This window comes from Zingiber officinale, chromosome 1B, assembly GCF_018446385.1.
Source record: "Zingiber officinale cultivar Zhangliang chromosome 1B, Zo_v1.1, whole genome shotgun sequence".
Taxonomy (NCBI): Eukaryota; Viridiplantae; Streptophyta; class Magnoliopsida; order Zingiberales; family Zingiberaceae; genus Zingiber; species Zingiber officinale.
In genome coordinates this window covers 151,003,547-151,026,878 of record NC_055986.1, presented here as the reverse complement: position 1 = coordinate 151,026,878, position 23,332 = coordinate 151,003,547, and the positions used below count along the sequence as shown (strand labels likewise).

At 34.4% G+C, this 23,332-nt stretch overlaps 1 protein-coding gene across 1 annotated transcript in view; it reads left to right on the top strand.

Annotated features, from left to right (window-relative positions):
- Positions 1 to 2,800: 2,800 nt before the first annotated feature.
- Positions 2,801 to 23,332, top strand: part of LOC121985057 (uncharacterized protein YfhR-like) — a 37,930-nt gene continuing 17,398 nt past the window's right edge. The window contains exons 1-3 of the mRNA XM_042538313.1: positions 2,801 to 2,913; positions 3,398 to 3,516; positions 11,647 to 11,729. Of these exons, the coding sequence (XP_042394247.1) occupies positions 2,871 to 2,913; positions 3,398 to 3,516; positions 11,647 to 11,729 (245 nt within the window). The 5' untranslated portion in view covers positions 2,801 to 2,870. The remainder of the gene's footprint in view (positions 2,914 to 3,397; positions 3,517 to 11,646; positions 11,730 to 23,332) is intronic.

The following is a 23,332-nucleotide window of genomic DNA, read 5'->3' as shown; positions in this document are numbered from 1 at the left end:
TGGCTCTTAATCCAATACCCACAATCCCTTAAACCACATCAACGGGTAATCCACTAAGAATCTCTTTCGAAACTACCGAAAGAGGGAATCAAATACAATATATCGAAGAAGGCCAGTGGAAGTGTAACAACCTACACTTCCTTTTTGTAAATAGTAAAGAAATGCAGTAATTAACTTATTACCAACTTTTAGAAAGATGATCCCAAAGCACTCAAGAGTTGGTGTCGGTCTGCTGCCAGCAGTTGGAAGTCGAGGAGTAGTATCATAATAGCAGTCGAGCGCGAGACTCTCTTTTATTGAGCATTGGAGCCTCCAACGCCATTGGAGGCGTTTTCAACCCTCAAAATTTTATCTCGAGAACTCCGCTTCTTATCGTTGCCGAGGTCTTCTGCGTTATCTGATCGAATGTGCCTTCAAAGCTCTCCGAGGCACCTTCAACGCCCAGCTTCAAGGCGCCTTCCTTCGCATGGAAGGCACCTTCGCACCCTTCTGCGCAAGGCCTTTGACTAGTGCTTTCGAGGCACCTCTAGCCGTACAAGAGATGTCTCGAGCACTGTTCACCCAAAGTTTTTTTTTGTTCATTTTGCTTCTATAAAACATGTTAGTTCAATAAGAAAAATATTTAACCCATAAAATAGAATTAGTACAATTATAAAATAGCAATGTTAATCAGACCCTATCTATCTAATACCAAGATCTAATCAAATTATCAATTTAGGGATCCAAAATATATTTAAATTGGACTTCACCTTATCTTAACTTTGACTTCTATCTTTTACTAAATCTATTCGTAACATAGACGTAAACTGAATATATGATGTAACTAAACAAAATTATTAAAAAAAATCATTCGGTGTATTCATCGTGATGTCATGTCAATGTCCCCTCTTAAAATCATTATTGCTAGGGACCTTTTAATAATGCACAAAAATAGCATTCCTTATTATCATTTTCGTAAATAAACATGCCCTTCAAAAAAAAAAAAAAACTTCAAAACAAAGACCCAATACATTTCTCATCCCAAAAATATATATTCCAGGTTGTTACAGTAGCTACAACATATATGTTATGATATACAGTAAAATTACTCCAATTTGATCAAATTAATATACATAAATAATATTATATTAAAATATTTTACCAACCTAATTAAAATTATTTAAAGTGGATCAAAATTGGATTAAATGTCATAGCAACTATTGTTTGTCACGGCTACCATCGTAATAGTTTTTGTCATAATTTGTAACAACTATCCATAATAATTATTACGATATTATATAGTAACTATGTCATACCTAGTATAATAGATTTTAATTATGTTGAAGTGGCTTTGATTAACTGTAAATAATCTTAGTTAAATTGGTAAAAATATTTTGATATAATAGTGCTCTGTTTAATATTTTTGATTAAATTGAACTGTTTTTATTTTTAAAAACAGAGTGACACCTATTAACAAAAACGATCATGAGGAATGCCCTTTTAATTTTAATTTTTTTAATCATGGTCTCATTCTATAAGTTCGTCCAATACATATCTTGATTTATTACTGCAATACTTTAACACTTTATACAACAATCTTTAGTTAAAAACATAAACGCAAGAATAATTTTAATTATTTATTAAATATATAATTATATTTTATAATATTTTTTTAGATTCGATGATTGGGGTTTGATATCATACTCAATCTAATATAAAATACAAAGACTATTAAGATATTTTATTATATATATATCTATCAATTACATAGAAAATACGACTATAAATAAAATTATTCTTTTATTTATAATAATTCAATTACATTATACAATTCAATTATTTTCATGGCACTAATAAAAAAAAAAATCTTAAATTAAGATTTTCTTTAGCCAGAATATGAGGGCATTTTAAAGTTAGATGCCCTTATCACAAATTATCAACTTATCAAAATCAAAGCATTCCTACAGATAAAACATTATTTAGATTATCCTAGTATACAGTTTGTGTTCAATTCAATTCAAAATCATGGCATATGTAAAACTTAAATTATCCTAACTTTCAACCAGAATGTGAATACTATAGTTTCAGCAACAATTCTAAAGTTTTTTTTAAAAAAAATCTTATAAATTCAGACAAATAATAAATTCTTATTAAGAATAAATCACAATTTGTGCACAAACATTTAAAATGTGCAATTCAATTTTTTAAAAAAATATTTTTTTAGTATGTAAATATAAATATATATATAAAAAAATCAAAGATGGTTCTAAGCTCGGATTAAAAACAAACTTTAGTTAAGTCAGTTGAATTTATTAAGGGCAAATGTCTCTCTTTCTTTTTTTAAAATTAGGTTTTTATTTTCAACCCGTGGTTATTTTAATAAAGATCAAATTTCAATAGATATAAAATATTTTATTAGATATTTGATATTTTCGATACAAAGTGTCATAGTCTTAAATAAATGCTTCCCTTAATTTATTTCTTTTATGAGATCGTTCTCACTAAGATGACAACTTCAATTTTTTTTTCTCCAATAAATTTTTATTTTCAATGATATAATTTTGTAGATTAAAACGAAATAACATTCACTTAGTTGAAATGTCTCAAAAAATACTTTAATGATGATTAAAACAGACAATATTAATATATGAAAATGATTAAATTTATTATAATAAAAAATTGCTTGTATTCACTTTGCATGTTATTATAGTTTGGTTTTGTTATAGTATGGAAATGTGATTGATGAGATGATAAAAATGAAATTATAGGGACGGAATTAAGAAATATTTTAATTTTAAAAAAGTAAAAAAAGTTTCTCTCTATTGAAATTTAGACTTGTTAAATAGGTGAGGGAAATGATCCGCACGGACTGAACCCGAGCGGAACGGAGGATGGCGGAGCGGCCTCCTGGCTCCGATGAGCAATTAGTCTCCGGTGATCCCCTTTTTCCGATTTTTTTTTTCTTCTTTCTCGTTCCCTTTCCAATTAGTGAACCGCCTTGAGTTCAATTCATTCTAGGGCAACATTGTGGAAAGATGAATAAGATTTGGGGCCTCATTGAGTTTTGGTGAATGCTATTGCTCCCACACCAGGCTTTGTTGAATTCCCTATTAGAAAGATTTTTTTTTTTTTAAAGTGTTTCCTTAGAAAAATTCCTTAAAACTGTTAAAATTTGCCTCTGAACTAAATCCTAGCACACCTCAATAGTTCAATTAAAGGTTAACTTTTTATGATTGAATTAATTTTTTTTATTTTTATTTTTATTATTATTATTATGCGATTTAGGATTTAGTTGTTGTTGCTAACCGATCCCACCTAGTGGTATAAAGTTTAGTTGTTGTTCTATGCGATTTTGTTGTCTGATTTCCTTTTCAAATTCCCAATCTGAGACAACTGTTTATTGATATTTTGAGTTTAGAGGTTTCTCAATCAAAAATTACCATCCAGAATAAGCATGGAGAAAAGCTTGTCGGGCTGCTCCATTATAATGGGTCTAGGAAGCTTGTGATTGCATGCCATGGTTTCAGATCATCAAAGGTAGGTCTTCATTTGTTTGCTATTTTTTTTCTAGCTCAATTGCATACTATTTCTTGGTGAAATTAGAAAGAGAAAAATGTGTTCCATTCAACATTGCGTAGTTATCTTTAGGTCTCAGATGATTGTCAATTTCATGTGTAATGAATTTTCCCATTTCCACAATTTGTTAACCTAATTCTCATTTTTCTATTTCTTTCATGGGAAATCCATTCTTACAAGGGAAAATTCATCTTACTTTATCAACTACAGACATAAGATTGTTATACATGACTCAGAGGTTGATTCTCTATATGTTTATTTTCACTATATCAATTGCTAGTTTTGATTGATCTAAGTTTATGAGCTGATGGTTTAATTACTAAACAACTCAAAATTAGAATTTAAATTTAAAATTATTCCTTTTCTACATTGCCTCCCTCCCAATAAAAAAAACCCGACCATCTGAAGAGACTTGCCAAATTAGACTTTACAATGTTGAACATGGATGAAAAGTAGAGGCGTCTTTGTAGATGGACTATATGATTGATGTTCTATTGCTTCAAGTAGCTTGAGAGTGTGGTGTCCAAGTTCGTTTTCAGTAATTTATATGTCATTAATCTCTAGAACTCATTTCCAACGTACTAATTATTGTTGGGCGCTTCCTTGAGGGCTATCACCATTTGAGTGTCCATAACACACTTGATCTAAGCAGTGGATTGTGCAACATATAAGAGTGGAGGAATGAACACTATGGGAGCATAACCTATCAACAAATCAATAGATAAGGATGAAGACTTAACTTTTTGATTTTAGTAAAATGTTTAGTGTGACTCCTAATGAACACATATTCCCTACATTGTAGTCATTAAATTTATGATGGGTATTATATATTTCATTACTTAGTGAAGTTTTCCTCCTAACATTGGTATACATATTTTAGAAGTCAACAAAACTCTTAGTTGATTTAGATAAGAATAAAATGGTAGATAACAAAATTTGATAATAGACTAACTTATCGAATTATTATAAGCAAATTCAGTAACTGGTAAAATTTGTTTCCAACTATTTTTTTTTTCATTAGACACCTAAGCAAATTTCTCTTTGATCGACGATTTTGATCTATCTATCATCCGTGATTGGTAATGAGAAGAAAACTTAAGCTAGATTTCAAATAACTTCAATAGAATTTGTTAGAAGTAGTTTTAAGTATGTGACAAAGTGTACATGCCTATCTAATTATTTAACATTATTAGACATATGTAGTCTAACAATCGCCATAAAACGTAATTTGGCTATATATAATGCATTATTTGTTTTATTAGATAAATAAAATGTGTAATCTTTCAAATTTGGTCTACCACTACTAAAATATAGTTGTTGTTTTGGTTAGTCTGGGGTAAATCTAAAATGAGGTTTATGCTAATGTCTAGTTCGGTTTATGAGAAATCGACAACATTGTGAACTCATGTGTTTTGTCTAACATATGCGACATTATGATACAATTTAGGTAACATCTAGTCACAATAATGGCCACTAAAATCAATTCAAAATATGGGTGATGGTCTTATCCTTTTTAAAGCGTCCAACTAGTCCATTCAAGTGCATTTTCTAAATAAAAAGGTCTCTAAATGATATTCTATAAATTTACAAATACATTCCCTTAAAACAATATTGTGAAGTTGGGACAAGTATCATACTCATCTTTGAGTCGGTCAAATCTTACCATCATTGTACCTATTGTGTATATCATGACTATAGCATGACATTGCATTGACGAATATGTTGTTTACACCAAGTCAACCTTTTAGTAGAAAGGTGTATTTCTTGAAAAATTCAACCCACACAGCATGTTTGACACTTAGCTTGTTTTGTGATTGGATAAAATTCAATCCTTGTCTTCATACAAGATGAATTCATAAGGCAATAGTGTAAAACTCTTTATCATAAGTGGAATAACGTTGTTGAATTTTATTGTGTTTTGCTAAAAAATGCAATTAGCTTCCCTTCTTGACATAGAGTTCTGCCTATTCCTATTTTAGACAGATTACATAACACTTCTCTATTTCTACTCTAGAAGAATTACAAAATTCTTTAAAAGGCTTGAAGAGCTCAAGATGGTTAAAAAAGGATACTTAGTCATCCTTTCCTTAATTTTTCAAAAAGTACAAAAGGTAGATTTAGAGCACCAAACTTTCTTTAATGCAATTTTTTACAAGAGTTATAATGGTATTAAAGTATTTCATGAAGTGCCTATAGAAGGTCACAAATCCTTGAAAGCTTTAAGCCACTTAAGGGTATGAGGTTTCAACCAGGTCTTACTTACCCTAAGTTTCTCTAGGTTGATCAAAATGCCTTTATTGAGATGATAAATTGAGGAAGAGAATTTAGGTTTTAAGAAGGACACTTCTTTAAATTAACAAATAACTTTTTAGGCCTAAGGGTCTTAAGGACATGGCAAATGTCTCCTGGTAGGTATTATGTTTCTTATTATGAATTAAAATGTTATTGAAACACAATATGAGGAATTCCCTTATAAATAATTTCAAGACCTGATTTATCATCTCTATAAAAGTTCTTGTGATGTTTAGTCCGAAAGCCATCACTAAACACTTAAAATTGCCATAAAATTGAGCATGTTGTCAAGTGCAGGTATGAGAAACTTGCATTCAATAGTGATCGATGTATATTCTCTAAAAGTCATCCTCTTTAGGTGCTAGCAAAACAAGGACCACGAAAGGAATCATAGTCTCTTAATGCCTTTTTTGTAAGTCCTTTGACTTACTTGTGCAATTCAAAATGCTCCACAAGTTCATGCAATAGTGTAAGAGGGTGGGCAACTGCAATCTTTGGATAAAATTTATAACTTGCTAGATTGTGCAAACAAATAAGAGCCTATCAAGTTTGTAATTAGTTATGCCCCCGAGCGTAGTGCAGACGGTGGACGCATGACCTCTTTGGTGTAATGGCCAGAGATCGATTTTCAGGAACTGACGACCGGGGGTTTACCCCACCATGTGCCTGATGCCTAGACCTGCATTTATCTTCCTCTATATTCGTGAGGTTGGCACTAGGGGGGAGGGGGGAGGGTTAAGGTAGCAGATCTACTTTTTTTTTGTAATTAGTTATCATTCTACAATATCAAACTACGAAAAAGATAACTAATCTTACATTCAAGTTTGCAATAAAATAAGTTCATAAGTGAATAGTTTTAAGGAACAATCAAAATAGTGGTAAGGAACAATCAAGTCTAGTCCTTTCAAGGGGGAGAAAATTTATAAAGCTTCATTTAGTTCTTTCTCATTGCCCTCTTCATTTTCTTCCTCATAATTAATTTCTTCTTCTTCAAAGTCTTCCCTTATAGAAGCACCAACTTCTCCTTGCTAGAATTGGCTTCTGCAACTATTTTCTATGTTCTCTTTGCTAGAGTCCTGAGGCTTTTGTATCTATTTCCTATGTGTAACCTAATCTTGGAATTACTTCCTCTTCTACATCTTCATTCATCCATTCTCTAGCACTAGCAGCATCATTTGACTCCAAGTGATCTAGGAATTTCTTCGCTTTGTATGAATCTATTATCTACAAGAGATCTATTTATTGATTAATGTTTTATATACAATAAAAAAATTCACAATTAAACAATCATCACTATTCTCACATATCCTTTCAACTCTAATTCCTCTTATACCAGAGGAGCTACATGTTAGGTCCAAATGCATCTATATGTGTTCAATTCTATGCTTATTTCCTTCTCTTTGTATGAATCTACGAGAGATCTATTTATTGAAAAATGTTTTATATACAAAAAAAAAAAATCACAATTAAACAATCATTGCTATTCTTGCATATCCTTTAAACTCTAATTCCTCTTATACCAGAGGAGCTACATGTTAGGTCCAAATGCATCTATATGTATTCAATTTTATGCTTATCACATTATCTTAAGTGGTAGGATCAGGATAGAAAATCTCTACATATGTGAATATACTATCCATGATAATACTACTAACTCCATCTATTTTGATGGAGTCCCTACAATAGTAAAATGTATTAAGGTAATAAGCAACAACATGTAGAGTACTATCTAATTTTCCCTTCGTATATTTCTCAATGGTATTCACATATCTATTATAATAAGAAGATTCTTCATTCTTAAAAAAGGTCATTATTCCTTTCTTAGCATCCTTTATGCCATTTTACACAAATCACATATTGTCCTTTTATCAGTATCAACAATCCTTAGTAGCTTCACTAAAGACAGACACTAACTTCACTAAAGACAGACACAGTGTAAAATTCACACATCCTTAAGATTGTGTGCTCATAACTAACATTTGCTCTCTTGCCTTTAGCACTTTCTAGTCTATTTGCTCTACACACACTCATCCTAAGAAAATATGATCCTTAACTTTTTCCTCACATAAGACTTTACAGGGAAAACTTTTCCCTCATATTCATAAGACTTCATAGTGAGAAAAGAAGTTGCAAAGCTTGTGATTCCAGCTTGTACACTTTTGAGTGAAGTGACATTCTATGCTTAAAGTCTTAAGTGAAGTGATGCATTATGTTCAATGCCTTATGGTGGGTGAGAACTCTTGCTTTTTCAACTGCATCCTTAATCGCTTTCCCCTGCCAATCTCTTCTCGCATCAAATAAATAATGTGGGCTACAAGAGGACCAGGATATGTGTGGGTATTCCTCTTTCATCAATCTCTTAACAACTAAATTTCCAGCAACATTATCTGGTACTACATACAACATGCTCTTCTCCAACATCCTTTATGCATTCATCAACAATTTTAAAAATGTATTCATGAGTGTATAATTCTTAGGTCCATCAATGGGCTTCAGGATAATTGTGCCTAATTATCAATTCATGTACAAAGCATACTGATCTTGCTCTTCTGATCTATATATCATAATATTGCAATTGATTCTCTTCCAAGCATCCTGCTTGCAAATCTTAGATTTTTTCCACTTATTTCTTAAGTATTGTTCACCAATCTCATAAGGAGTTGGACTTTTATAGCCCGGAAACCCATTGCATACTATAGTGTGGAAAAACTTAAGGCTTCATGAAATGGAATACCTTCTTCATAGAACCATTTGGCAACATACTGGTAAACTCTACCTTTTCTTCCTTGGCAAATTTATCTTTGAGGCTACTTTGCCTCAGTGAGCTTTGTGATGTTGATGCCATAATCATTTCTAGATCACTAGCTGTGAATCGATCCATTGGCCTTTTGTCTTTTACTACCCACTTCTTGTATTTCTTCATCCCTTTGTCTACCTTAGCTCTTTCTTTATCAAGCAAATTTTGTCTTGTCATTCTTTTTTGTTGACTCCATGCATTCAATGATCACTTTCTTATCTTTAGATGTTACATTCGAACAACCACAATATTACCTTGGACATGAGCTAAGTGCTCTAGACTTACTTTGTTTGTCTTCCCTCAGAATTTGGACTTAACAGTATAAGGTCATTTTTATTAGGAATATATCTATAATTACAAGATGGATCAATTGCCTTGGGCGGTATATAGCATTTAGAACTTTTATGTTGTGTGTCGAGGTTGTTTTCATACTTTAATTCACTAAATAATAAACAAGACAACAAAAATATACAATTAGAGATTGAAATGGAAAGTAAAACTATTGTGGAGAAAAAAATGAAAAATAAAAAAAAATTAGCCAAAGGTTGGTTCTTTACTATTGTGGAGTGTGGTTGGTTGCTGATGTGGATGAAAGGATTTGATGGATTATAGAGGGATGTTGTGGAGGGAGAGGGATCGGTATTGCTGATGAATCACTATGGAGGGAGGGGCATTAGTAGAGTTGTGGATGGAGAGGAACGTTTAGTACTTGTGGAGACTTTGTGGGGGAGTCGTGGTAAACAACAAAGGATCAATGATGTCATATTCAATATCTATGGATAGGCATCCTTTGTAGAGGAGTCACTGCAACCAATGAGTGTAAGGAAAGGAAGGTTTTTGGGGGTAATGCATGTGGAAAAGAGTTGCAACGATTGATGGGTGTTGAGAAAAGAAGGGTTTTGTAGAGTGTCGATGCAATGAGTGAAGAAGGGGTTTTGAGAGAAGGCCTTGAATGAGGATGACAGGCATCATGTGTGGTGGGGGTGTCATGTGCGGTTGGTGTTTGCCATATGTGACTAGCCGCTTCTCGTATGAGATATTGTTGGATGTTAGGCAGAAGGATGTTTTTTTGGTGAGTCAGAAGTGGAGTCAGATTTTGGCATAGTAGAAGAGAAATGATTACAATTATTAAGTGAACTGCCGTATTTTCATCTGTCTCACAAACTGAACTACTTTTTTCCCCATCATTTTAGACCTTTTTTCATCATTGAACTCATTATTTCTCTAATATAACCAAATGGCCGTGTAGACCGCCTAGGCTACCTAGATAGTGCCTTCCTCAATTTTTAAATCACTCACCTAGCCATGACTGCCTACACAATAGGTAAAGCAGAGTCTTGCCATGATCACCTAGGGTGGCTGCTTATACCACTTTTAAAAGCCTTGATCGTAATAAAGGCTAAGAAAATAAAAAAAATTCAATTATCCCATTATCAATTAAAAAGTAACAAATTAGAATAATTATCAAAATTCAAACTTGAAATTTATTCCCTTACTACATTGATGATCCTTTTAGTGTTGTGTATATTTAGACTATTAAACAATATCAGCATACTATTTTAAAGAATTTTTGCCTTTTTTACGAGGTTTAGCAACTTGGTTTCTAGATAATTCTTGGAGTCAATTGTTTAAATTGAAGAAATGTGGGAATTTTTTTATTTTGCCCCTACCATCCCCTTTAACATTTTTGAGTGTGAGAGGTTGGAGATTGGGTGGGGCAAAAAAATATTCTCAAGAATTTTGTTAGTGATGATATTAATATATTTGATGATATTATAAATATGCTCTCTTTTATATTTATAATTCTTTGGGCCAATAATAGTCTACATCAAGGTTTAAAATTTTGACCCGTGCTGAGGTTTCGATCTCAGACTGGAACCATATGGTTTTGGTATCGTATCGTGTCATGCCAATATGATTTCAATATTTTTTTATTTATATATAGCAATTATAAGATAAATATGTTTATGGTGTATATAAAAATAAGTTATATATTGATTTTATATAAGTTCTCAATTATTGAACTTAGTATTGTTAGAAAAAATAATTAAAAATAATTTTATTTAAATAAAATTGATATATCAATAACTCGAATTAAATGGATCTATCTATAATAATAGGTATATAAATTAATATAATATATTACTTTATATATATTAATAATTATATAAATTAACTATTTATTCATTTAATTAATTATTAATTAAATAATATGTATTTTAAATAGTAAAAAATATCAAGTAAAAAAATATAAAATAAAAAAAATATCAGAATATAAATACAATTTATTAGAATTTTTAAAGAATTTTTTTAAATTTTTTAAATTTTAAATAAAAATTAAAATAATACAAAATAATAAAAAAATATATTAGAATATAAATAAGAATTATTATATTTTTTAAAATTTTTAAATGAAATTTAAAACATTAAAAAGAATTTCATAATATTAATTAATAAAATTTATTAAATTTATTTTAATTTTAACTATATTTTTTATATATTTTATTAGGATAATTTAATTAGGATTTATAAATGCCTGTTCGAAATATCACACATTTTTAAAAATTATTTAAATTAATTAAATAAAATAATTAATTATCGGAAAAGAAACCATGATCGCCCGCGATCGCTGCGTCCGGGTGCGTCGGAAGCATCGCTGGAGGCGTCCCGTGACGCCTGTGGGACGCTTCCGGAAGTATTCCTGCAACTCCTCTAGCACCGCCGGAGGCATCCGTGACTCCTCCGCCGCCACCGAGACAAGGACACCTCCTGTGCCGGTTTCGGCCGCTTGACGGAACGGTAAAAACCGTTCGTGCCGGGCGGCACTGAACAACATTTCATTGTATGGTCTACATTTTATATAGATCTCCGTGGGAATGAAGTTTTTTAACTAGTGGAACTAATTTGTTCTTATATTTCTTAAACTTGTATGCCAACATGCAACTTAATAATGAATTTTCTTCTATGTTAATCATTCCTGATATTTTTTGAATACTATTCAGGATGAAAAGATTTTTGTTAGCCTTGCTTCTGCATTAACCAATCAAGGGATCAGTGTGTTTCGCTTTGATTTTGCTGGGAATGGGTATGTATATAAAACTCTAGATAACCATGCCTCACATGTATGAATTGTATTGTATTTCCATCATTCTGCAACTGATATCTGTTTATGCATTGTTGAAAATATATGGAACTATGGGTGAATAGTTACTGTCTGACATGATTCTTACACCCACACTAACATAGAATTGTTTAGAAGAATCACATCAATTCCAGAGTGCTAAATGCTAGCTTCATGTTAATTAAATGAAATATCCTACACTTTCTTCTGCTTGTTATCAGACATGACCTCTAAGCAAGACAGAGAAAGAGAATGTTGTTGAAACAACCAATCTGTATTGATTAGATTGCTTCTATGTTGAAAACATCACATGCCACCACAATTAAAAGAAATATTAAGTTGAATTTTCCTTCTAAATGAGCTAGTAAACTATTCGTGAACACTGAGGTGTTTCCTAGCTATACACAATAAAGGTAACCATTTAAAGCTTTCTAAACATGCAAGGTTGACAAAAACATACAAAAGATTCACAAGATATTATAAAGATATCTGGATGTATTTGATGTAGTTTTTTTTCGTGCAATAGAAGGTATTATCCTCATTCTATTTCTAAGAGGTTTTAAAATACAGGATGAATGATAAGAAGACAGAGAAAGAAAGATCTTTTGTGGGAAGGAGAAAAATAAAGAATATCAATATGTTCAATAGGTAGAATATCGATTGGATAAACAAGTAACATTTATCTGAGGTTAGTCATTAGGCTGAGCTGGAGTAAGTCAAATTTACGCCGGAGTTTCTCATGTATTTGAATTTCTCAAGATTGGAATGTCCCATCAATTTGGATTTTTATCCTAGAATGAAAGCAGTATATGAAGTTCACTTGAGATAAAAATGGCTTCTAATTTAGAGAGAGAAGCTCTCCTTTCTCTCTAGTTTTTTCCTTGAGACATGGTTGTTGGAAGTTGATTAGGAGACTTGCGAGAGCTCTTGGGTGGCATCCCACCCCTCACCAATGGTGAGGGACGTGGGAAGGGTGTGACATCACTTCTTTGAGGTGGAACTGTTGGTTTTTGTAGTATTTGGTGGCAAATCTGCGATTTTGGAGGAAGGTGGCTGCTCGGGGTTTTGAAGACTGCAATACTGCTGGTTGCTTCCTGAATGTGATTTCTGGTTGGGATATTCTGACGAGTTTTCAGGGAGGGGTATTTTCTTGCTGGAATCTACTCCGGTGATCATCGGAGCATTGGGAGGAAGATGACGGGTACAAAGGTGGAAGGTGCGGCTAATTTGGTAGGGGTTTAACAACAGGGTTGCACAAAGAAGTTTCTCTGTGACCGGTTGGAATCCAATTTGTCCAACATCTTTTACATTTATTCCTCACACTGAAATGACAAAAAAGAAAGCTGGTTAACGCTTAGGGATGTAAATAAACCAAACAGTTCGCAAGCTATACGGAGCTCGATTCGGTAAAAAGCTCGTTCGAGTTCGTTCGTTTATCTTATCGAGCTGAGCTCGAGCTCGATTTCGAGCTCGACAGTTTTATCGAGCCGAGCTCGAGCTTAAGGATATTCGGCTCGTGAGCTCGCGACCATGTTCGTTTATAGGCTCACGAGCCAAAAAAAACGAGTCTGAGCCAAAAAAACGAGCTCTAAAACGAGCCAAAAACGAGCTCTAAATGAGCCCGAGCTCGCTTAACGAGTTAGGCTCGTTAACTTTGATAATCGAGCTAATAACGAGTCGAGCTTGAACTGTTCGCGAGCTTGATAATTCTAAAACGAGCCAAGCTCGAGCCTTGTGATAAAAGCTCGATTTGAGCTCGAGCCCGGATATAACTTAAACGAGCCGAACCGAGCCGAACAGTATTAGGCTCTAGCTTGGCTCGTTTACATCCCTATTAATGCTGCAAATATATCTCGAAATCAATTAGCACAATCAAGCGGTCCCCAAAATGCTCATGTGGAGCAGGAATTTCTGAATCTACCTTAAGCTAATCCTGTAGTAATAATGAGGCAGCAGGCGGATGTGGCGGATTCCTAGCAAAGGAAGTCATGAAGGAGTCTCACCATTAGGAGAGAGGGGAGGAGTGCTGAAAGAAGAGGGGTTGCTAGAGGCGGTTGCAAAGCAGGAAGAGGAAGAAGTTCAGGAGGAGCATAGGGGAATTCCTAGCAAAGGAAGAATCCTATAGCAGGGAAGGACATGGGCCAACCTTTTCAAAGACAATCGAAAGGCGAAGTTAGCAATGCCATTGGAACACTACGAGGCAATCGGAAGTAGGTTGCGTTTTGAATATGATGACGTTGAAACAATGGATGGGCATTGGGCTTGTATTGTGGGGTGCTTCATGAGGTGCCATCCTGGCCGAGACTTCCCTATGGGGAGTTTCGTACAAATTTTTCATGCACAGGAATAGATGGATTGTATATCAGTTTGAGACAATGGAGGATAGGGAGAAGGTGGTTCTTGAAGGGCCATATTTTGCGTATGGAATTCCAATCTTTTTGAAGCTTATGCCAAGCTGTTTTCTCTTCAATGTAGATGGGCATTTCATCCCGATGTGGATTCAGATCCATGACTTGTCATTGGACTGTTGGTCATCAAAGGTGCTAAGCTTGATAGGCATGGAGATTGGGAATCCACTTTACACGGATCAAATGACACGGACAAGAGACAGATTGGAGTATGCGCGCCTCATGATGGGAATTGCAGTCATCGGGGAAAGAGTTGAGAGTGTGCCGATTACATTGCCCACTGGAGTTCAACTTGATCTAAAGGTTGTCTATGAGATGGTGTAGGATTTTTGTGAAGGTTGCCGAAGAATGGGGCATTGGAAGGAGACTTGTCACCAAAATCATAATCAAACTAGACGAGAGATACTGACCGATCAGAATTACAATCAGAACGAGAGACAACACCCTCATCTTGCAAGAGGGCATTGACATTCGAGGTATCGTCGTCGTACTCAACAAGGGAGAGGAACGACTCCAGATGCAAGGACAAGGAAGGGGTTGGAGGATACAAACCGATTGGCGATTGTGGAGGCTCCCATCCTTGTTGTGGTGGAGGCATCGCCAGCCCCGGATGAAAACACTCCGAGGCGGCGAGAACTGAGACACAACACTCACTAAGAAAGTACATCACAACTATCCTCACGGGATGAAGTGCAGGATGATGAAGTGGAGGTTGTTTAACACACACCACAAGAAAGGGCACCGATCACTACAGCTACCGGTGCCTCCACCTTATCGGTAGCCTCCACCTTATCGGAGAAGAGTGTCTAGGTGGCTATCCTATAAGTCTTGAACTTCATCCTCATCGACGAGCAATGGGGCAACAAGTAAAGACATGGTAGGAGGTATGGTGATTAGGCAATATAGTAGACAATTACCATGTGAGCAGCCTGGACGGGTGCCAAATGAAGGTTGCGGCATGGAACATAAGGGGCTTCCATAAACCCCTTTAACATGAGGGAGTGTAGCACCACCTCAAGCACAAAGGAGTACAAGTAATGACGTTACTTGGGACAAAACTTACAAAAGCTCTCTTGAGCCTATCATGACATGGCGGTTTGCAAGTATGGGACAAGCTGATAATTTTGGTTTGTCTAACCATGGTTGCATTTTGCTCTTATGGGAAATGCAAAGGGTTTCTTTGGATTTACTCGTTATGGAGGAGCAATACATTCATTGTCATATGCGAAGCTTCCTCACCGTATTTATCTATGGTCTCCATTCTATAGTGGCTAGGAGGCCTTCATGGGACTCTCTTACGGCAATTGGACAGAACATTTCTGAACCGTGGCTTCTAATGGGTGATTTCAACTCTCTTTTGATGGTCCAAGACAAGGAGGGAGGGCAACCGATCACCAACTATGAACTTCATGACCTGGAGAGGTTTGTACATTTGTGTGATTTCGTGGATATTCAATCAATTGGTTGTAGGTTGACTTGGACAAATGGCACGGTATCTTGCAAGCTTGATTGTATCCTAGTCAACTCACATTGACTATTGACAGATTATGAGAGTTATGCGGAGTTCATGGCGCTCGGTGTCTTTCAGATCACTCATGTGGCACAGTTTCCACACTAGCATGGGAGAGGGGGCTGAACATGCCTTTCAAATTATTTAATATGTGGATGTTGCATGGTGGCTTCCAAGACTTGGTAGAGATCTCTTGTGGGGAGCCGACTTATGGAAATGCTCAATATAGGCTAAAGGAGAAACTCACATTTGAAGGGTAAGCTGTGATTTCTGGATAAAGAACACTTCCAACATATTTCGGAGAAAGCGGCAAGGGCAAAGGAGTTAGAAGAAGCCTAATATGGACTCTTGGTGGCGGGGGTGGGGTGGGGAGGGGGCCTCCAAGCGAGTATGGAACACTAAGGAAGAAAGCAACGCTACTTGCGAAGGCGGAGAAGACTTTTTATCAACAAAGAGTTAAGAGTGTTTATTTCAACAATAGCAACAAATGTACCAAGTTTTTTCATGATTTGGTGAAGCGCAGCAACAAGAGGAATTTCATCATCATACTCACGAAACATTCCAGAGAACAAACATCTAATTTGGAGGAGGTTGCCAATGAGTTTGTGGTATATTTCAAGGGTTATTGGGCACTAGCGAACCTTGTATTCCGCTGGACAGTAGGAACATGGAAGGGAGGAAGCTGTTCAAGGGCCAAATGAAGGAGCTAACCATGCCCGTGGTTGATGAGGAAATCCGCCTTGCACTATTTGATATTGGGAAGGATAAAGCCCCTGGTCCCGATGGGTTTAATACCAAGTTTTTTACTTTGACATGGGACACGGCAAGAGCAGAATTTTTTACTGCAATTCGTGAGTTTTTCTAACATGGGCAGCTTCTCAAGCAATGGATTCACACCTTGATTGCGTCGATACCCAAATCTAATCATTCACCACGGGTTTTGGACTTCCGCCCAATATCGTGTTGTGCGGTCTTCTACAAGGTTATCTCAACAGTATTGGCGGGAAGGTTGGCGAAGTAATGGATGCTTTATTAGATTCGGCACAAGCGGCTTTTGTTCAAGGCCGCTCTACTGGGGAGAACATTAATCTTGCACAGGAATTATTGAGGAAGTATGCTCGCAGATGCATATCGCCAAGATGCATGATCAAGGTTGACCGGAAGAAGGCTTTCGATAGCGTTGATTGGGGTTTTCACACTTGTTGGTTATGGTTTTCGACAGCAATTTCGAGTTTGGATTCATGAATGTGTCACCACGACCTTGTCCTTTGTAAGTATCAATGGTAGTAAGCATGGGTTTTTCGGTGGGAGGCGAGGTTTGAGGCAAGGAGATCCAATTTCACCCTTGCTTTTCGTGTTATGCTTGGAGGTTTTTTCTAGAAAACTAAAGAAGGCATTACGACAACCCGATTTTCACTCTCATCGTATGTGTGGGGGTGCCCAAATTACACACCTAGCTTATGTCGATGATCGATACCCCATCTCTATCTTGGCGGAGGTGTTGAGGGATTTTGGCAACAAGGCGGGACTTCAGGCCAATCCATTGAAGTCCAATATTTACACGACTAGTGTAGATGATCAAGCTTGAAATCATATACTTCAAATCACCGGGTACTTTCCTATTTAAATATCTTGGCATTTCCCTAGCCACGGAGAGGCTTCTCATTGCTAACTACAATTCTTTACTTGGCGCAGTGGCAAAGAAGGTTGCAGCATGGCCTAAACATACCTTTTCTTATGTTGGCCGGTTGGCGTTGATACGTTCTGTGCTTCAAGGTGTTGAATGCTATTGGCTTTCTATTCTTCTAATGCCTTGTGGGTTAATTGATAAACTCTATGGTATGCGCCGATCTTTCATTTGGTCTACTAAGCACCCACTGATCTCTTAGGCAACAATATGTTTACTGAAGGAAAAAAGGGAGTTATGGTCTTTGAGATTTGTAAGCTTGGAACAATGCTATATTATGCTGGACGCTCTAGAATGTTCAAAATAAGATGGATTCACTTTGGGTTTGATGGGTGCATCATCACTATCTTAAAGGTGCAGATTTTTGGCACTAACAAGGAAAGCCGTCAGATTCTCCTTTGATCAGGATGATCCATTGCAAAGGATAGGGAGCCAAGGAGCGATGAACATGAAGATGATAGAATGGTTTACGGGGAAAAGAAGGGGGCGGTCAACACATATGAATTGTTTAGACCTCGTGCCACCAAGGTTTATTGGGCATCGGTTGTTTAGAGGGCTGGTTTGCTGCCTAAGCATTGGTTCACCCTTTGGTTAATGGCCCACGGACGGTTGCGGACAGCAGATAGAATGTCATATGTAACCAACAAGCTATGTTCTTTGTGCCAATAGCAAGAGAAGTCTAATTTCCTCTTATGTTTCCCGTGTCCGTTGTGAGGGAGCTTTGGGACAAGTTGCGGGGTTGGTTGGGCTTTTACCATTAGATTTTTTCTATCTTATTCAGGGCATTCCGAAGGCTATATCGAGGCAATGGACGACTTACAAAGGCTCAATATTTGGAGGTTTCTTATGGTTTTTCTGGTTTGGCAAACTCGCAACAAATGCCGTTTTGAGGGTGATATTCCTTGTGTTGAGAGGTTGTTCCGCAAGGTTTAGATTCATGTTTTTTGTTTCATTAACTCATAGAGTAGTAGTAGCTACTTGATGTTGCTTGTCAATTTGCAGATGTCTAGAGTGTAGTAGCTTTGCGATGGCGTCTTTCATTTCATTTCATAAATGTCTAGAGTCGTAATGATTTTATGATCCTTGAGATCTCTTTATATATATTTACCTCCCCCCACCCCTCCAAGAAAAAAGGAGGGAAGTAAGCCACCACAAAACCTAAAAATGTTAAGCTTGCCATATTCCATAATGAAGCTTGACATTAAGCTCTATCGTATAACTAAGGAATAAGTGTGAGGTTGCTTTATCTCAAGAAGAATACATGGCTAACATGAGATGATGAAAATGCCTTTCATTCCTATTTTGAGTTTACATACCTTTTTTATATTTACAAAGTTATTTTGAGTTTACATACCTTTTTTATATTTACAAAGTTACTCTTTCCTTTATTTTTTCTTCAATGATCATCCAACAGATTGGGGAGATTGAACTACATAGATCCGTCGAGGAGAAACCATATCTTGAGACAAGTAGTTGAGAAGTATTTTACTATTATGTTTTCGAGGAAATAGATATCAGGCCTGGGGTATAATTCCCACTTACCTGGTGATAGTGTGAAAAAAAGGAACCAAGAGCCATGCAACATTTACTAAGCATAATCAGAAATTTCATAAACTTTATTATATATTCATATTTTTCCCCCTACAAATACAATGAAAATAATATAGTGTTAGCACATAAATGTAACACCAATAGCCAAGTCTTATCCCACTAGGTGAGATCGGATATATGGATTCTTCTATTCCTTTACGCTCTATCCCCTATTATATCATCATTTATATTTAAATAAAGTTTATCTTGTTTTATTGTTACTAAGTTTTTTTTTTAATTTTCCTCATATGAGATGCACATTTATCATAGTTTCACACATTGCCTAACTGATGCATTTATTAGTTGTCTAAGTGCATATCCGTACCATTTTAAACGCGTCTTCTAAAGTTTTCCCTCAATAGATGCAATTCCAAATATTTTCATTTCTTATCGTGTTCATCCTTGTATGTTCACACATCCACCTAACATCCTCATCTCTATAACTCTCATCTTCTGCTCATGTGTTCGAGTCATAGCTCAACATTCATCTCCATATAGCATATCAAGTCTAATCATTATTTTGTAAAACTTTTCTTTAAGTTTTAGAGGTACCTTATGATCACAAAGAACACATGATGCTCTCCTCCATTTCAACTATCCCGCTTATATTGTATATAAGACATGTCTCTCAATCCCTTCATGCTTTTACAAAAATGGTTCTAAATACTTAAACTCTCACTTGAAGATAATTAATCATCTTTCATCTTAACAATTGATCCTAAATACTTAAAACTCTTAATTACAAACAATTCATCATCTCTTATTTTAACAATTGTCTCATTATGTCTAATATTGTTAAACTTAAATTCTATATATTCTATCTTTATTCTGCTAAGTCTGAAATCTTTCGCTTTTAGTGTTTCTTGCCAAAATTCAAGTTTAACATTTACTTCTTCACGTGTTTCATTTACTAAGGTGGTGTTTGGTTCTTTCCTAGAAATTGAAATGAGAATGAGAATCATAGTATTGTGGAATGAGAATGGATATGAGCATGAATAACACTCTTAAAAATAATATTTGGTTAGTTGAATATTTTCTATCGGAATAAATCAAAATTTTCTTTTTTATCCTTAGAAAAAAATAAGAGAAAAAAATAGATGTGAGAGAAAGTTAAATGAGAGAAAAATATGATGAGAGAGAGTGTGATGAGAGAGAAAATGTGATGGAAAAGAATGAAGAGAGCGAAAGTGTGATGAGAGAAAATGAGGAAAAAGTGTAATGGGAGAGAGCATGATGAGAGAGGATGAGAGATAAAATGTGATGAGAGAGAATGAAGAGAGAGTGTGATGAAAGTAAATGAAGAGAGAGTGTGTGATGGGAGAGATGAGGAGAAAGTATGATGAGAGAGAAAGTGTGATGATAGAATGAGGAGAGAGAAAGTGTGATGAGAGAGAATAAGGAGAGAGAAAGTGATGAAAGAAAAATTGAACAAATATAGTAAGGGTATTTTCATTCAAAACTTAATTATCATTTCCAATCCCATCAAAACCCACTGGAGGAGGTGAGTTTCATCAATATCTAAGTTTTTGGGTTTCATTCTAAAATTTTAATTCCATTCCCATCAACCAAACACAAGGTTTGGGAATAAATCCATTCCCTCATTCCTAAACCCCTAAACTAAACACCACCTAAAATAATATTTTCTGCAAATAACATGTATCGCGGTACTGTATCTTGGATGTGTACGGTGACTTTGCCCATGATTAATGTAAAAAGATAAGACATTTGGAGTTAATCCTTGATGTAACCTTATTTTATGGGAATACTTCGGTTAATCCACCAAAAGAACATACTAACATTTTTTTTTTTTGAAATTCTCCATATAATTTCCCTTGTGACTCTATCATAAGTTTTTTCTAGGTCGACAAATACCATACATATGTCTTGCTTATGTTCCCGATACTTTTCAATTAGTTGCTTAAGATATATAACTTCTATTGTCAACTTTTAACAAAAATTCAAATTTATTTTTGGTTACTGTGATTTCCTTCCTTAGTCTTTTTTCTATTACTCTTTTTTAAAGTTTTATGGTATCACTCATTAGTTTAATACCTCTATTGTTTGTACAATTTTATATGTCTCCTTTATTCTTATATAAGAGATTTTTTTTTTTAATATTAGGTTGAATAATTTTGTAAGTCATTTAATAACTTGTTTTCCTAGACACTTCCATACCTCTATCATAATGTCCAACTGTTTTTCCATTTTGCATCCTATTTAAAACTTGTTCTACTTCTCAAGTTCAAATTTTACGATAAAAATTTAAATTTCTATATTCATTTGACTTACTTAAATTACCTAAGTTAAAGTTGATCACCTAAACTTTTATTAAAAAGATGATAAAAATACCTCTTCTATCGCTCTTTTATTTTCTCATCATTTACTAGTATCCTATAATATTCATCTTTAATTTATCTTATTTGCATAAGATCTATTGTCTTCCTCTTTCTCGCTTTAGTTATTCTGTAAATATCTTTTTCCTTTTTTTAATCCAATTTTTGATATAAATATTCAAAAGTTTCATTCTTATTTTTATTCACTACTTTCTTAGTCTCTTTCTTAATTACTGTATATTTTTTAAAGTTTTTCTCATTTTTACAAGTATATAATACCTTATAGGTTTGGTTTTTCTTCACTTTCTCCTATACTCTCATTCCACCACAAATTTTTTACTTGGTGGTGCACTTCCCTTTGACTCACTGAATACTATTGGCTACTATTTTCAATTTTGATACCATCATATTCCATGTCGTATTGAGTTGCTGTATATTTCTCCTAATAATTATACTTTTACCCTCTACTTAAATATGTTTTGCTTCCCATCTTTAACTTTCTCCACTTAATTTTAAGAGTCATCTATATTTTTCCTTCTATTGATACTATGCTCGAGGTGTAGATCCAACATTACTAACCTATGTTAGTAGTTAAGTTTTTTCTAAGAATGACTTTGAATCTTTATAAATCTTTTTATCCTTTTTCCTAGTCATAAAAAAAGTCAATTTGTGATTTATTATTCTTACTTTTAAACGTGACCAAATATTCTTCTCTTTTCTTAAAAATCGTATTAGCTAATATGAGATAAATAGCATAGTATAATTTTTCTTTCTTCATTGTTTATTCCATATTCATAATTCTCATGCACCCTATCATATTTCTTATTTTCACTCCTATATGTCCAGTTAGATTCTCTTATTAAAATTATTTCGATTAGTGGAATATTTTGTAATACCTTATTTAGGTCATCCCAAAATCTAGATTTGGTGTATCATCTAATCCTACTTGAGGTGCATGTACACTTATTACATTAATAATTTCTTTCGCCACCACTATCTTGAGAGTTATAATCTTATCCCTTTTCTAACTATTTCTACTACTTCATCTTTTAACGAACTATCGATAATAATACTTGCTCCATTTCTTGTTCCTCCTTCCTATGTACCCTAACTTAAAACTCAAATTTTCTGTCATCTTTGCCTTTTCTCCTATCCATTTTATCTCTTATACACATAAAATATTAATTTTTTTCATAATCATCATATCTACTACCTTTATTATTTTACGTGAGTTCTCTTGCATATTTAACACTACACCCAAGTTCTCATGAAAATGTAACGGTATTTGTTGAGACGTTGCAGTTGAATCCTGTAACGCGTTTCTTCCGGGGAACATTCTAACATTAACACAATAGTTTGATAGATCTGTTGTACCCCTTGCCCTTTTTATCTAGACTTGGAACCGATATTGGTGGTTTTGTAAGCACAAAAATACATCAAAATAAAATGAAACCAGAATTAGCAACTCGAGATCTTGAAACAACTTTATCTATCAGCAGATATTAAAAGGGTCCCTTTGCCTAAAAATTACAGACCAAGGAAAAACAAAATGCAAGCGCAAATGCTAAGTGAATAATTAGGAGAGAGATTGCATAAGAGGTCAAGAAAATCAAGTAACTCCAAATTTTATATTACTATTTTAAAATTTTATTTTAGTTATTTAATGTGCGTCTATCTATCTATATATATTTTATCGACTATTTTTTTTATTCTTTATTAACATTTAGAGTTTCTATTGCTACTTTAAATTGTCATTGTTTTTTTATAGGATGATATAATTCTAGTTATGATCATTTAGTCATCAATATATATTTTTCACTAATAATAAATCTTGAGTTCATCTAGACCAATAAATCCATTTAAAATTGAATTGCTAGAGCTATTATCCTCATAGTGTCATAATGTATGGGCTAAAGCCCTTGTCGGTGATATATAATAACATAACACTCTTGCACAAATAAATCCGGACCGCGGACGATACGTTACCACATCCTCCTATGGGTAGCGATTAACTACTCCAGTGTAAGGCTAGATTCAAT